This window comes from Salvia miltiorrhiza, chromosome 5 (genome assembly GCF_028751815.1).
Source record: "Salvia miltiorrhiza cultivar Shanhuang (shh) chromosome 5, IMPLAD_Smil_shh, whole genome shotgun sequence".
NCBI lineage: Eukaryota > Viridiplantae > Streptophyta > Magnoliopsida > Lamiales > Lamiaceae > Salvia > Salvia miltiorrhiza.
Genome location: NC_080391.1, coordinates 50231578 through 50246543, shown reverse-complemented (window position 1 = coordinate 50246543; position 14966 = coordinate 50231578). Strand labels below are relative to the sequence as shown.

At 40.0% G+C, this 14966-nt stretch overlaps 2 protein-coding genes across 3 annotated transcripts in view; one reads left to right on the top strand and one right to left on the bottom strand.

Annotated features, from left to right (window-relative positions):
- LOC130987205 (uncharacterized) overlaps positions 1-14966 on the top strand; it is a 698101-nt gene that overhangs the window by 451047 nt on the left and 232088 nt on the right. The gene's annotated exons all lie outside the window — the stretch shown is intronic.
- LOC130987196 (uncharacterized) lies at positions 5248-6861 on the bottom strand. The gene is made up of 3 exons (XM_057910844.1): positions 6678-6861; positions 5942-6300; positions 5248-5839 (listed from the first exon to the last, which is right to left on the bottom strand). Exons 1-3 carry the CDS (start codon positions 6694-6696, stop codon positions 5270-5272), a joined length of 948 nt encoding a protein of 315 aa, XP_057766827.1. The 5' UTR covers positions 6697-6861; the 3' UTR covers positions 5248-5269.

Below are 14966 nucleotides of genomic sequence, written 5' to 3'. Positions count from 1 at the left end.
TGAATTGGTAATGAAACAGGAAACTATTATCTAGCAGACAATGGGTACGCCAACAGCGATGGGTTTTTAACTCTGTACAAGGGTGTACGATACCATCTTAAAGAATGGGGACCGAACACAGCCCGACCGCAGAATGCAATGGAGTTATTCAACCTACGGCATTCGAAGGCACGAAACGTCATTGAACGTGCCTTTGGAATCATGAAAATGCGTTGGGGGATATTGAGAAGTGCAACCTTTTATCCCGTGAAGACTCAGGTACGGCTTATCATGGCTTGTTTCATTCTTAATAATTTCATCCGTGCGAAAATGCCCGACGACCCAATTGAACACGAGTTTGACAACGCAGCCACAAATTAGCAGAATGATGCTGAGATTGAGGGCAATTTCATCGATGTAATCGAGTCCTCTCCGGCCTGGAATGCAGAGCGAGATGCAATTTCACAATCCATGTGGAACAATTATGCGAACAACATTTGAACTGCTTCCTCCATGCATATTTTAGACTGAACCTTGCCTTGTTGTTTGGGTTGTACACATTTGCTATTGACCTTATTAGAAGTTGTGTATGCTGATTGCTGGATATGTGAGGCTTTCAATATAATGGGTTTTCTGTTTATATGCTTGGATAATGAGCTGCTTGTTAGATATCATTGGTGCTTGTCTGTTGGTGCTTGTCAGTAATATAGAAAGAACTTCAACAGGGGATATGAATAGTTTGTTGTGTATGCTTTACGGTAGAATATGCTTCATCGTGTCATTGTGCTTTAATATTATACTGATGGGCATCAAAATTGTTTTGGTTTCAGATATATGGACAGGCATCCTGCGCCGGACTATAGTTGTAGGCGCGGACGGATGTTGCTAATGTGTGCCGGCCCGAAGACTCAAAACCCAGGAAGGTGGTACTATAAATGCCCTACAAGGAAGGGTCACGTAGGAGGCTTTTTTTGGTACGACGAATACCATTGTGGTTTCCCAGGAACAGTCCCGATTACAAGCTGTTGTTCAGCAAGTACTTACCAACCACTGGACGAGGAGCACGCGTCCAGCCCCGGAGTTGTAGATTCTCCGCAGCCGAGATCCAACACTCACGTTAGAGTTGGCCCCAGGGATGATGTCCAAGTTCCTCTTTTCTATGTGTTGATTCTCACGCTCGTTTGTGGGGCTCTAATTGGGAAGTTGTTGATATAAGTTAGGCTGTTATGAATTTGGATTAAGAACATTTGTGGAAAATTGTGTGTAGTAGATAGGTTGCTCCCATTATGTTGGACACTCTTGTTTAGGATTTTGCATTTATGGATTATTAATCATGTTGTTAGATTTTAAATCCTCTTTTGTGAAAAATTATTATATAAAATGGTTGTCTATATATTATATAAAAGAGGAGTTCAACGACTATTTTTTTCGCCATAATAAGATATGTTTACATTTGTTTTCTATCTCATCTCTCTACTTATTTTTCTTAAATGATCTTATTTCATTCGATTGATTCTATTTTATTTTCGTTATATATTTTTTTTATTTATTTCATTTAAGTTTTTCTTTTCATATTCTTTACTTTTCTTTTCTTATGTTTTTCGATTTTCTCATATATAATTGTATCCTTTTATGCTATAGACATATATATAATTGTATCTTTTTCATATAATTAAAAAAATAGATTTCATATATATAGAATTTATAGATCTCATATATAGAATTAAAAAATAGATCTCATAGATTTCATAGAATTTCAACCAACAAAAAATAGATCTCATAGAATTTCATATAATAGTTTTCAACCAACAAACAATAGTTTTCAACCAACAAAAAACTCAGATCTCATAGAATTTCATATAATAGTTTTCAACCAACAAACAATAGTTTTCAACCAACAAAAAACTCAGATCTCATAGAATTTCATATAATAGTTTTCAACAAAAAATATATCTCATAGATCTCATATATTTCATAGAATTAAAAAATAGATCTCATAGAATTTCAACCAACAAAAAAATTTCATAGTATCATGTTTTCTATCTCAAATCCATGTAGATTTCATAGATCACAATCACATAGAATTCATAGATTTCATATAATAGTTTTCATAGATATATGCAATTATATAGATTTCATAGATATAGTAGATTTCATATATTTCATAGATATGATAGATTTCATAGATATCTGCAATTATATAGATTGCAGACATTCCAAAATTTAATTACATATCCCCCACGGATTCACCTAGATTTTCAGAGACAGGGGGGAATATCTAAAACAGAAAACATTGAGTCATAAGGGAAATAGTCATATAAACAGCAAAAGAAGCAACAACCTAAGCAAACATTCACCAAGCTTTAAGGCCAAGGAGCCTACGACGAAGCACAGGAAGCCTCACAAACGGCAGGGGATGTGACATCACCGGAGTCATCGCTATCATCGTCATCGATATCCATCGGCTCACGATCAACAACATTTGGCACCGGGAATTGCAGTCGTCGCTCGATTGATGGCCAGTTACTAGCTCCACCGGTTTTCCCATCACCAAACTGTCGTCGTGCTAGGGTATGCGGCCCGCTAAGCGGGGGAGCGACGAAGGGGGGGATGTCACCTCTGCTTCGGATGGCTGCATCCTGTTCTTTATAGGCTTCGCAGACGAATCATCACTGATGATGATTACATTGCGGCTACGCGATGACTCCGATTTTACACTCTGTGCATCGAAGAGGAGGCTCAGATTGTGCCACTCGGGTTCTCCTTTCCAGAAAAAGGCTTCGGCGAACTCATCATCCTACAAATATGAAACAAAATCAGCAAATGTACAAATATCAACTTAATCCATGATCCAAATCTTGTATAATATTTGCTTACCTTGATTATTTTCTTCCAAACCACGTCTGCTGCAACAACCACGTTCCTTTCGACATCCCAGTATGCACCCTTCACATTGGTCATGCGCCTGAAGGTCCTGTGGCGACCTTCTAGGAACGCGAGTCGATCTTCAAGATCGATGAGCCCAAAGGTAGTGTTGAAGATGCGGTTGAAAGCGTCGAGTGTGCAGAGCTTTTTGTGCACAGATTTGTGCGGCGGGAGAGGGCTGCATTCATCCTTATTCGCGATCAACGCCTCCAGCAAGAAATTGTCACGCTTGGCAGTCCACTGGTCATCATAGATATACAGAGATTGAGCGTCGATCTCACCTAGGGAATCTATTTGTGGTTGGAAAGTTTGGTTGTGCGAGAGAAATTGGGGAAGGGTAAATGCATAAAAGGGGGTGTTGGGGTGTTTTATATCCATAAATGTGATTAGCCTACATTGATTTGATGTATATCCACCATCATCTCCGGGAAGGTGGAAAGACTTGAGTGGCTTTTCAATTCTTGCAGCCAATTTTTTTTCAGTATTTTCTATGGATTCATGCAATTGTGATCTTATTATTTGCATGCAATTATATTTACTTGACCTTCATATGAAATTAATTATAGTGTACCATATGAATGCCATTTCAATGAATTTTTTCCCACTGTTATTTTTAAATTTTATTTTCTGCCAATAAATTAACATATTTCCCTTCCTATAAATTGTGCTTCTCACGATTTGACCTTCTAGTAGTTGGCACATATTCATTACTTGAAATGATTTTATTTTGCAGGTAGCCATAAATAGATCAAGGCGCATGAACCCATTTTAAGGCTCAAAATGGCTGCGCCAGGAGTCTTTCACTTGAAAGAACTATGTCAAAAAACATTATTTTTTTTTTCAACCCCCAACTGCCCATTCTTAATTTTTGTACCGCAATCTTCAATTTTTATATATTTTCGGTCAGAGATAATATCATTATATATGCTAATCTCCCCCTTCAAGTGAAGAGCACAAATTCCATAATCTCTTGCCACTTCCGTCACAAAAAAGGCAAAAAATGAAATCATTCGGAGAACCTTCACAGGAGTGGTTTCTTTATAATGGGATATGGAACATTGCTCTCGATTCGTACTTGATCAGGCGAATGGTTGAGTGTGAGGAGGAATGTAAGCCAGTGCATCCCGCCAATTCGCCGCATGCTTACATATGTGCAATGGAGGCATTGAACAAAGAAATCGGAGCCAACGTCACCTACAACGACGTACTTGATCGCGTCAATTTCCTGAAGAAGCGCTACAATTGCTTCAAGAAGCTTGCATTTCGGGTAGAGACGAAGTGGGATAAGCTTAATAATCGAGTTACTGCCGATGACAAGGTTTGGAAGATAATCTTTTAGGTATGTAATATGGGCTCATATTCTACATAATACAACCTCATAAAATATGTCTGTGGATTCCTAGATTCATAGCTTATATGGGCTGAAAAGTTTATTGCACCTTTTTTTTCCATCATTCATCCCCAACTCAAGGATGATGACTTTGCTAGAGCCTACTACGAGAATGGAGATCCTCTGTGGTCCAAGCTCTGCCTACTTTTCGGGTACGACACCACGAAGAAGGAAGCATCCCCCACTGAGATCATAATAGGAGACTCCACCGATGGGTTTGCGGAATCGACAACTAACAAAAACATTTCCATCTCCGAGGAAGAGGTGAAATATCCTGTGGTGAAACCCCCAACAGCCCGAAATCTTGTTTTCGATGACACCGGGGAGTCGAGTGGCAGGCCATCGGCAGCCAAAATGCATTTCCCATGAAGCCAAAATCCAACTCTTGTAAGGAAGGTTGTGTTGACCATATCTCATGATGTTTTATTATATCTAAATATTTTGCAAGCATGAAATAGTTTTCAACCATTAGGCACATCTCCTGTAACAACTTGCTTGAACTATCTCATCTTTTTTCGTTTTGTACCAGCAAGTGCTTCATTATAATAGTTAAGATGGAGTTCAATTATTATGAAATGCGAATTTTGGTGCATTAATATTGACAGAATGATGCTGTGATGAATAAATTAGACAAAACCAAATCCATGTACTCAAGGAGATCAGGAAATCGCCAACAAATCACTTTAGTTTTCAACCAATTTTGGGTACACAGAGAACATATGAAATGGAGTTTCAAACATTGGGAAATCCATACACATATAAAACCCAACACAGATTGCAAAACATATTTATATATAGGCATCTACTAATTCGTTTTCAATATCTATACAAAAAAGAATTAACAGAGAAGCATACATTAATATCAACCATTTGCTCCTCCGTATACTATTTACAGAAACCATCATTTAATACAAAATAAAGCATCCATAAGATTCACAGAATAAGACCAAAATAGCACATGCATATATATCTAACCTAGAGTTGCTTCTTCATGAGTATACGCACGACATATGGTGGCTTTGCATCATGAGGAAGTGCCATAAACAATTCAAGTGCCTGCTTGTCACCTGCCAGGATTTCGTATGCCTCAAATCTGTCATCCATGGTTAAAGTGGGCATGTTGCTCAATTGAGTGAAGATTTCTTTCCTAGCAGCACTTAAGTCCTGCTCATACCCAACTCGCGATGCCATCGTGTCCATCTTTTCATTGGCAGTCTTGCTCATTGATTCTATGACTTGGCAAAGAACATCGTACGCGTGGTCAGCCTTACGTTTCTTGCTAGAAGCTCTTGGAGCACATCCTACTTTGGTAGGTTGGCACACACTGTCATCTGCTTCCTCATTATATGCATCTGTATCAAATTGTGCATGGTAATCGCCCTGCATTCCATCATTGTCAACTTCATCCCCGTGCTGCATTTCGTTAACTGCATCCGCGGCATCTTCCGCTGCCAAACCAGTAGCACGATCCTTTCCGAATATCTCCTTCCATGCTTCCAAATGGGGCCAACTCTTAGTATTCATCTTGCGTGCGTTGGGGTCAACCTACACACATGGACACGGTAAGTGAATCACCATACAAATTAATTAGAAAAACCAAATACACCGTCAAGGTAACTAAAAAAAATCTGCGCAAAGTTGAACTACCTTTAGGATCTCAGCCCAAAGCTCTGCATCACAGTCTATCATGTGCCTACCGTCGACATTGAAACCCACACCAGTCTTCCCCAAAATAAGTACCAGAGAATTATAGTTCTTTTTCCACGTTGAAATTCTCGAATGGATGTGCGGTATACCTTTGAGATCCGTCCCTGGTAACACATGCTTTACCGACTCTTCCAACTTTCCTAGATACCCAACTCTGAAGCCGTTATCCGACTTCCAACCCTGCACCACAAGCTCCTTCATTGCCCCAAGTAGCACCTCCTCTTCTCGCATCGACCAACTACGTCGAGTCTTATCGGATTTGTTGCCCTTGCCCTGTGCCATTTCGTTGCTTGCAGTGTCTGATTGTTCATAAAAAAACACAGATTAATTACCTAACCATCAATGTAGCATCAAAATAATAAATAGAATTCATGGCTCACATCAGCATCTCCTGCTACCTTCTCACAAATTTCGTAACTCGCTTAAACAGACTGGAATTTTGATTCAATAAGCCACGATTATTAAGAACATTTGATTCGAAGTAACCACAACATATTACGGTCATATATGATTCATGAATATTAAAATCTAAAGACATATCTAAACAACAAACATGAAATCGAAGTCAATGGCCTTAAATTGTAGTAGTGAGTTAATTGAGCGAAGAATCAATGGACGAGCAAAGAAAATTATTGTTGGAAAGCGAAAATCAATTAACAATAACAAGAGAATTCACCTTGCTGGGAGGTGCTCATGGTGTTTGAAGTTATGTTCTGGTGAAGGGTTCGGGCACGCAATGATTTAGCGACAAAACTTCAGACGATTACACAGGGATGATAATGTAGATGCCAAAAAGGATGAGAGAAAATGAATCGTGGTGGAAAACACTCCCGCGTGCTGAATTTGTAGGGCGCATTCGATATTTGCCGCCCTGATTTCAACAAATTGGCGGCATTTTTGGCTGCTCTCTCCCCAAATATGTGAAGGACATTGCATTCATTCTTTTAAATAGTAGAGGCTAATATGGTAATTTCAAGTGTTATACCTACTCTTTTCTACGCATGAAAAATTATATTGCTATACATCAAACACCCAAATTAAGTTATACCTATATTACTTAACTTGTACTATCAAACAAAGGATAAAATAATTAAACTTATCAAATAGAGATTAAATTATCTCTATCTACTAATATCTTCATTTCTACACAATACTATCAAACGTGCCCTAAGTCTCCTAAAGACCCTCCCTATATATCTTTATGTTTAGGGCTGATCTCGCCTTGATAATGAAGTATTGGGCTCTAGTTAGAGTTTTTATACTTAGGGTGCGTTTGTTTTGGTTATAAATTTTTTTATTGAAAAGGGATGGATAAAAAAAGATGAGAAAATATTTTTTTTCAGGGTTATGGCAAAAAAATACACGAACTTTAAAAAAGTTGCAACTTTCACCTAAACTTTCAATTAAGCCACAAAATACATGAATTTATATTTTTGTTGCAATTGTTACCTAAGTTTGACTTTCATTGAAATTAAAAGCTTAATTGACAGTCGAATTTAAGCCAAATGTATTAATTTTTGCCTTGTTAGACCTACGAGCTCTAAATACTCCTCATTATCAGAAGTTAGACCAACATCAGGTGAACTTCCGACTGCCAACTAAGCTCTAATTTTCGTCGAAAGTCAAACTCAGGTGAAAATTGCAATAAAAATATAAATTCATGTATTTTTTGGCTTAATTGAAAGTTCAGGTGAAAATTACAACTTTTTTAAAGTTCGTGTATTTTTTTGCCATAATCCCTTTTTTTCCTCCCTTTTTATCATGTGTTTACTTTGTTGGAAATGAGTGGATAAATTATACTACACTTATCATATACACTTGTTTACTTTGTTGGAAATGAATGGAATTATTGACTTTACCTTACCATATTGCCTCATTATATAAATTGCTTACACCATCCCTCTCTCAAATTTATACACACAGCCATTTTTCAATCTCTCTTAAATTTGTTATAAAATATAGCAAATTATATTTTTTGGTCCGTAATATTGTATAACCTCTTCTTTTATTATTATTTTTAATTTACTTAATTCAAAAAAGTGATTATAAATCTTAATTAATGGTTAAACTTAATTTTAATTACATATTGGTAAACCTTAACCTCGTTATTTCATGTGTATATATGATCGTTATTTCATGTGTATATATGAATATATGATCATTATTTCATGACTCAAACTGGTCAACATGGATTCGTTCAATTTCATGCTTTGTAAAACGAGGATGTTCTTTATTCACCACCTCATAGTGTTCCTTGAATATGAATGATTAAAATTCATTAATATTACATCTATTATAAGGATTAAATATTACTACTTACTCAATGAATTGCTTTACTGGATAACAATTGAAAAGCACATATATATTGATGAGCTTTTCGTAGTATGTCATCAACTAATAATACAACATGTCATTTCCCTAAATGACGATCTCGATTTGAAAATACATCTAACTTCGATGTTTCTACATGAATACCATCATCAATTCTGCTCATATGATTAAATCTCATTTCCAAAAAGCCAAACACTCTTCGGCAATGGATCCTTCTGGTCGGCTTCTATTTCGTACATAAGATTTCAATGTGCACAAATACCTAAAATATTGAATATATGAGAATGAAGCTCTTATGTAAACATAGTTTTCTATATTAGAGAAACAATTAGATAATAAAAAGTTTCACATTTGGTACCTTTCAATAGGAAACATCCAACGATAATGAGCAGTATCATCTAATCTTGCTTCATTAGCTAAAGGCACAATAAGGTGCACTATAATGTCAAAGAAAGATGGTGGATACACCTTTTCCATTTGACATAAGATTAAAGCAATATTTCTTTCCATGCGAAATAAATCTTGAGGCTTTAAAACTTTAGAGCACAATTCTTTATAATATCTCCTCAAGTTATTTAAAGGAACACGTACCGACTTTGAAAGAATTTTTCTCAAAGATAAAGGTAAAAGTTGATGCATCAGAATATGATAGTCATGAAATTTAACACTAAAAAGTTTGGGTGGCTTTAACTTCACACACCTTGAAATATTGGTTGCTTAACTATCAAGAACTTTTAATCATTTTCGTCAGCCGCTCTTGGGTTTTCTCCTAGGGCTCCTGTGCGAACAGCCGCTTCATCGTTTTCTCTGGTGATTTCTTTCCCTCTTCGCTAGGGATAACTTGGTTCTAATCGTGAGCAACATGGATCCAGAAGATATTCAACGATTAGTGGACAAACTTAATCTTTCGGAGAAGGCAGATGAGGCAACGGTGGCCCTCAACCCATCTCTGACAGAAAACCTTCGCGCCAACTCTAAATTCTGCCTTGTGGGAAAGGTTTTCGCTCCGAAACAAGTGAATCGCGAGTTACTGCTCTCGCTTCTCCCGAGTATTTTACAAACCCAACAGAGTATTGATATTGAGATCGTTGGTGCGAACTTATTTATCGCGAACTTCAAGCTCCTCTCTGATAGAACTCACGCCCTCAATGGGGGCCCTAGGCACTTTTTCCAGGACCTCCTACTTTTTACTGAACTCGAGGGATTCCAAAGCCCCTCAGAAGTGCGATTCGTGGACTTTACAGGTTGGATCCAGTTCCATAATCGACAGGTGGCTTGTATGCACCCGAATGTGGTTAGGAAAATTGGAGAACAAGTGGGGGGAAGTGGCGGAAATCGATATAGGAGTTGGAGGATTGTGTATGGGGCGTTTCGCGAGAGTTAGGGTTCGTTGGCCCTTATATAACTCACTTAAAATATGTGTGTGAATCCTTCCTGATGGTGAAATGAAATGAGTAATTATCTTATTACTATACGAGAAACTGTCAAATTTTTGTTTTAAATGTGGATGCATAGGCCATGTGACACGTTTCTGCTCTGACTCGAGTGTGGTCAAGGAGGACCAACTGAAGTATGGAGTGTGGTTGAATGCCTCATGCCCAACCGAAGTGCGTCGACGACAGTTGATGGGAACCAAACCCTCTAAGGATCACTTCTCTTCTACTGAATCCGCCCGCAACACGACTGATGTTTCTGCCCCTAAGCACCTCCCTCTGGGTTATGGAGCCTAGACCAAGAAACTGATCGGCGATCCGGCAGGCAAAAGCAGTGAACCCCAACAGATCCCATCTTTGCAAAAAGAATCTTTCGAGAATTCATCTACTGCCCCCATCGAGGTCTAAATTATGGATGAGAGCACACACACAGACAATAGAAAAATGAAGGAGGGAGTCGTACCAAAGCCTGCCAAAATAGGGATGGATAAAGTGTCTAGCTGGAAGCGGCGAGCTAGAAATGAGCCGCTAGAGAGAGGGAGGCATGGTGGCAGAAGAGGTCGGGGCGGAAGGGACATGAATGGCAGATTTGAAGGTGAAAAGGAGATTGTTTTTGATTGCACAGGGAAGGCACACAATCTCGCTGAAGAAAGCAATATGAAGGAAAATGTGAACTCTAACGCCAACAAAAAGAGAAGTGTGAGCCTTCTAGCTAGAAGAAGTGGGCTTTGAGGCTCTCATTCCCAAGTTACCTCGCTTAAACACGGAGGTGGCTGTCGAGCAGCCCCGCCAAGAGCCATGATTTGCGTCATTTGGAATGCTCGAGGATTGGGCAAACCGAGAGCATTCCAGAACTTACGTTGGTTGGTTGCCGGCCTTGCCCCGGATATTTTGTTTATTTCTAAAATGAAAGTTGGTTGTAATAAGTGCGATAGATGGAGGAATTTGCTGGATTTTACTGGTCATTTTGTTGTTAACCCCTCTAGTGCTAGCGGGGGGTCTTATGTTTTTTGGAAAAATTCGATTACTATTGCCATTAAAGGTTACTTTGTGGGCCATATTGATTGTATTATTTTCCCTCATGATTTACAATGGAGATTTACTGGTTTTCATGGGAATCCCGATTCAACTAAGCGCCACCACTTTTGGGACCTTCTCCCTCGTCTTATGGATATGGGTAATTACCAATTGCCTTGGATTGTTGGGGGCGACTTCAACGAGATACTCTGCCAAAATGAGAAAAAAAGTGGTCCTAAGCGTGTTTGGTCGCAAATGGATAACTTTTGTTTAGCTATTAATTTTTGTGGACTCGGCTCATTAAAGCTGACGCTAAATTTTCTTGGTATAACCAGCGCTAGGAAAATGCAGCCATTCACGAGCTGCTGGATCGTTTCTTCCTCAATGAGCAGGCCATGACAGCTCTTGGCGACTGTAAGGCTAAGATTGTTGATACTTATGGTTCTGATCACAGGGCGGTGCTTCTCCGGATTGAAGAGTCTGATGGGGGCCAGCGGGGCCTGCCTTCGGGGGCTACAAATGTTTCTACTTAGAACAGAAATGGATGCTGGAGGATTCCTTCACAGCCGATATGTTGATGACTTGGAGATCAGGGGGTGGTCTTTCTATTCATACCCGCTTGGAACATTGCGAGAGATACCTTTATGAATGGGTCGAGTCAGTTTTTATGAACCCTTCTAAGTCTTTGGAGGAACTATGCAAGAAGAGAGTGTTGCTTCTGAACCGCTGCTGCAACGAAGACATCTCGGCTGAGCTTAAAGAGCTAAGTGAGAAGATTGAGCGACTCACCGAGGCTGAAGAGATACATTAGAAGCAGCGCTCCCAAGCCAATTGGCTTAGTTTGGGCAACTGTAATACTAAATATTTCCAAACCTTCGCATCCGAGAGAAAGAGGAAAAATCATATCAAAAAACTCATGGGCTCGACTGGTGTTTTAAAAAAAAAAGAGAAAGAGATTGCACACATTGTCCAACTCTACATTTAAGAGCTTTTTCGATCAAATTCTCCATCTCGACATGCTATTGGCCAAGTCACTGAATTCGTTCACGGGAGATTCGATGCCCACGCCATTGACATCTTGGCTGCCCCTTTCACTAAAGAAGACGTGTGTCGCGCTATCTTTCAAATGAACCCACATAAAGCCCCCGCCCCAGATGGTTTTCTCCTCATTTTCTTTCAAAAGTATTGGAGTGAGATTGGGGTGACATTTACTCGGGAAGCTCTTCTTATACCAATGAAGGTCATAGCATAACAGATTGGAATAAGACACTTATTGTCTTGATTCCCAAGAAGAAATCTCCGGAGAAAGTTAGTGACTTCAGGCCCATCAGCCTTTGCAATACCATCTATAAAGTTGTTAGTAAAGCCGTGGCGAATCACCTACGTTAACTTCTGGGTAATGTGATTGATGACAGCCAGAGCGCTTTTGTTCCGGGGCGTATGATTTATGATAACATTCTTGTTGGGTACGAATGTATGCACTGGCTGAGGAATAAAAAAAATGGCAAACAGGGCTAAGCTTGACATGAGCAAAGCTTATGATCGTGTTGAGTGGAGTTTCATCAGAGCTATGTTGAATGTTATGGCCTTTCCGGATTCGCTTGTGGAGGTGATTATGGACTGTGTCACTACAGTCGAGTTTTTCTTTATTATCAACAGCAAAATGTTTGGTTCTGCTTTTTTCCTCTAGAGGCATTCGATAGGGATGCCCCATTTCACCCTTTTTGTTTGTGATATGCGCGCAGGGACTGTCTTCCATCTAATCTGGCTTTGAAAGATCTATGAAACTCCAGGGTATTCAAGTTGCGAGGGAGTGTCCCAAGATTTCTCACCTTTTCTTCGCGGATGACAACCTTATCTTTTTTAGAGCTGAGGCGAAAGGTGCCTGCGCCATGCATGAAGCTATAAAGTTATACTCTGCTGCCTCCAGCCAGTCAGTGGGCATGGAAAAGTCAGCTGTCTCCTTTAGCCCATGCACCACTCGCAGAGATATTGATGATGTGGTTTCCATTCTGGGGATTAGTGAGACCCATGGGCATGCGGTCTACCTCGGTCTGCCGACGTGCATCATGAAACAAAAGATGCTGCAATTTGATTATCTTCAGGACCGGGTTTGTAAAAAGTTCGGAGCTTGGAAAAATTGACACTTCTCTATAGGATGAAATGAAGTTCTTATAAAGTCTATTGTCCAGGCTATGCCAACCTACACCATGAGTTGTTTTAGAGTCCCAAGGGGCAATCTGCCACAACATTGAGAAGGTGTGTGCTAACTTCTGGTGGGGCGAGGATGAGCAAGGCAAAAAGATGCATTGGGTTAAGTGGCGTACTCTCTGCAAACAAAAATCTAGGGGGGGAATGGGCTTTAGGAATTTGGAGAAATTTAATCAGGCGCTACTTACTAAATAGATTTGGCGTCTCATAAAGTTCCTGGATTCTCTTGTGGCTCGTGTTCTTAACGGTCGGTATTACCGAAATGTTGATATCATGGTAGCTAAGATTTCCTCGAATGCCTCCTACTCCCGGCGCTCAATTTTTTGGGGTCGAGAGCTGTTACAGACGGGTCTTAGGTGGAAGATTGGGAATGGCTTATCTATTAAAGCCTTTGAAGATGCGTGGGTTCCGGGACCGGGTAGTGGAATGGCGGCGAGGATTGGTGTTATAGACTTAACCTGTAGGGTGGCGAAACTTCTTCTTCCTGATGGCTCTTGGAACATCCATAAGCTTAAAAGCTCTTTCCTTCCTCACGAATGGCAGGCTATTTTGACGATTGATACTTCGCACGGGCAAGGAGATGATTCTCGATACTGGATCCACGATGAAAAGGGTAGATACACGGTTAAAACTAGATATCTTAGCGCCATGGGTTTCTACTCTCCCAATCCACACTCGACGTCTGGTGATGCGAAGATTTGGTGGAGCTCAGTTTGGTGTTCTAATGTGCCGCCTAAGATAAATTTTCTTTGACTAAGGCACTCAGTACTTCCTCGCAGCTGACTGGAACCTCTGCAGCCACCATATCCCTACTCGGGGGACTTGCTCTTAGTGTCATCGTGAATGGGGCACTTCAGAGCACCGCCTCCTCTTTTGTGATAATATCCGACCTGCGTGGAAATCCTCTGTGTCGTAGCCCATCCTTCGTGTGAATCGGCAGCTGACCTTAGAAGATCTATGTAGATTAATTTTTCATGAGTATGGGAGAGAAAGTTTTGAGCTTTTTGGTGTCTGTCTCTAGTGGGCTTGGAGATACCTTTGCGACGTTAAACATGGAAAGAGAGATATGGGTGACACCCCTAATCTTACTGACGGAAGTGAGTTGTTCCTCAAAAGTTTCCAAGAGGCCCGCACACAGGTGGAGGTCAGCTGGCATTTTTTGCCAAATGAGAGGGATAACACGTGGATCCCGCCGCGCCAAGGGCTTTTCCGTCTTGACGTCGACGTGTCTATCCATAAGGGAGGCGGAGCAATGGGTGTGGGCTTCATTATTCGAGAATATCTGGGCACGATTAAAGCCGTGGTGGCTCGGAGAGTGGGCCGAACGAAAACTACACTTATAGGTGAACTTCATGCGCTCCTCCTTGGCATTGACTTTTACATGGAGCAAGATTATACTCCTCTGCTTGCTTACTCGGATTCGATCCTCGTCATCCATGTCATTTTTTAGAAGACTCGAGGGCTTGACTCGCTCTGTGATGATCTTTACGATGCGTTCCAACATGTTAAAGAGGTTTGTGTTCTTGATTTTCGCCATGTTCGACGATAGGCCAATGGTGCCGCTCATAGTCTTGCGCGTTTTGCCGCAAGGTCTCCTGATGTAATGATCTGAAAGTCGGACTTCCTGTCTTGGCTTTCGGATATTGCTTTTCGTGATTTAATATAATCCTTTGTTTCACCCTAAAAAAATAAAATATCTGAAACTTTTAATGTTTTCAAAGTCTTTAAGAATTTTGCTTCCTCCTTCTTGTCCAATACAAAGCAAAAATAGGACAAGTAAAATTTCTTTGCAACACCTTCAAGTTCAATAGCATGAAGCTCTTGTTTGATACCCATTGCTTGAAGGTCAAGCCATGAGTTCAAAATGTCTTTACTTTTTCCATCTATATTTAATAATGTCCCTAAAATACTCTCATAAACATTCTTTGTTATGTGCATGACATCAAGATTATGAGGCAACAAATTATCTTTCC

Bases quoted from the DNA above. Each gene is read 5' to 3' on its own strand.
- LOC130987196 (XM_057910844.1), bottom strand. The intron at 5,840-5,941 runs GTAGTTCAACTT...CCATGTGTGTAG, and splicing joins TTTGGGCTGAGATCCTAAAG to GTTGACCCCAACGCACGCAA.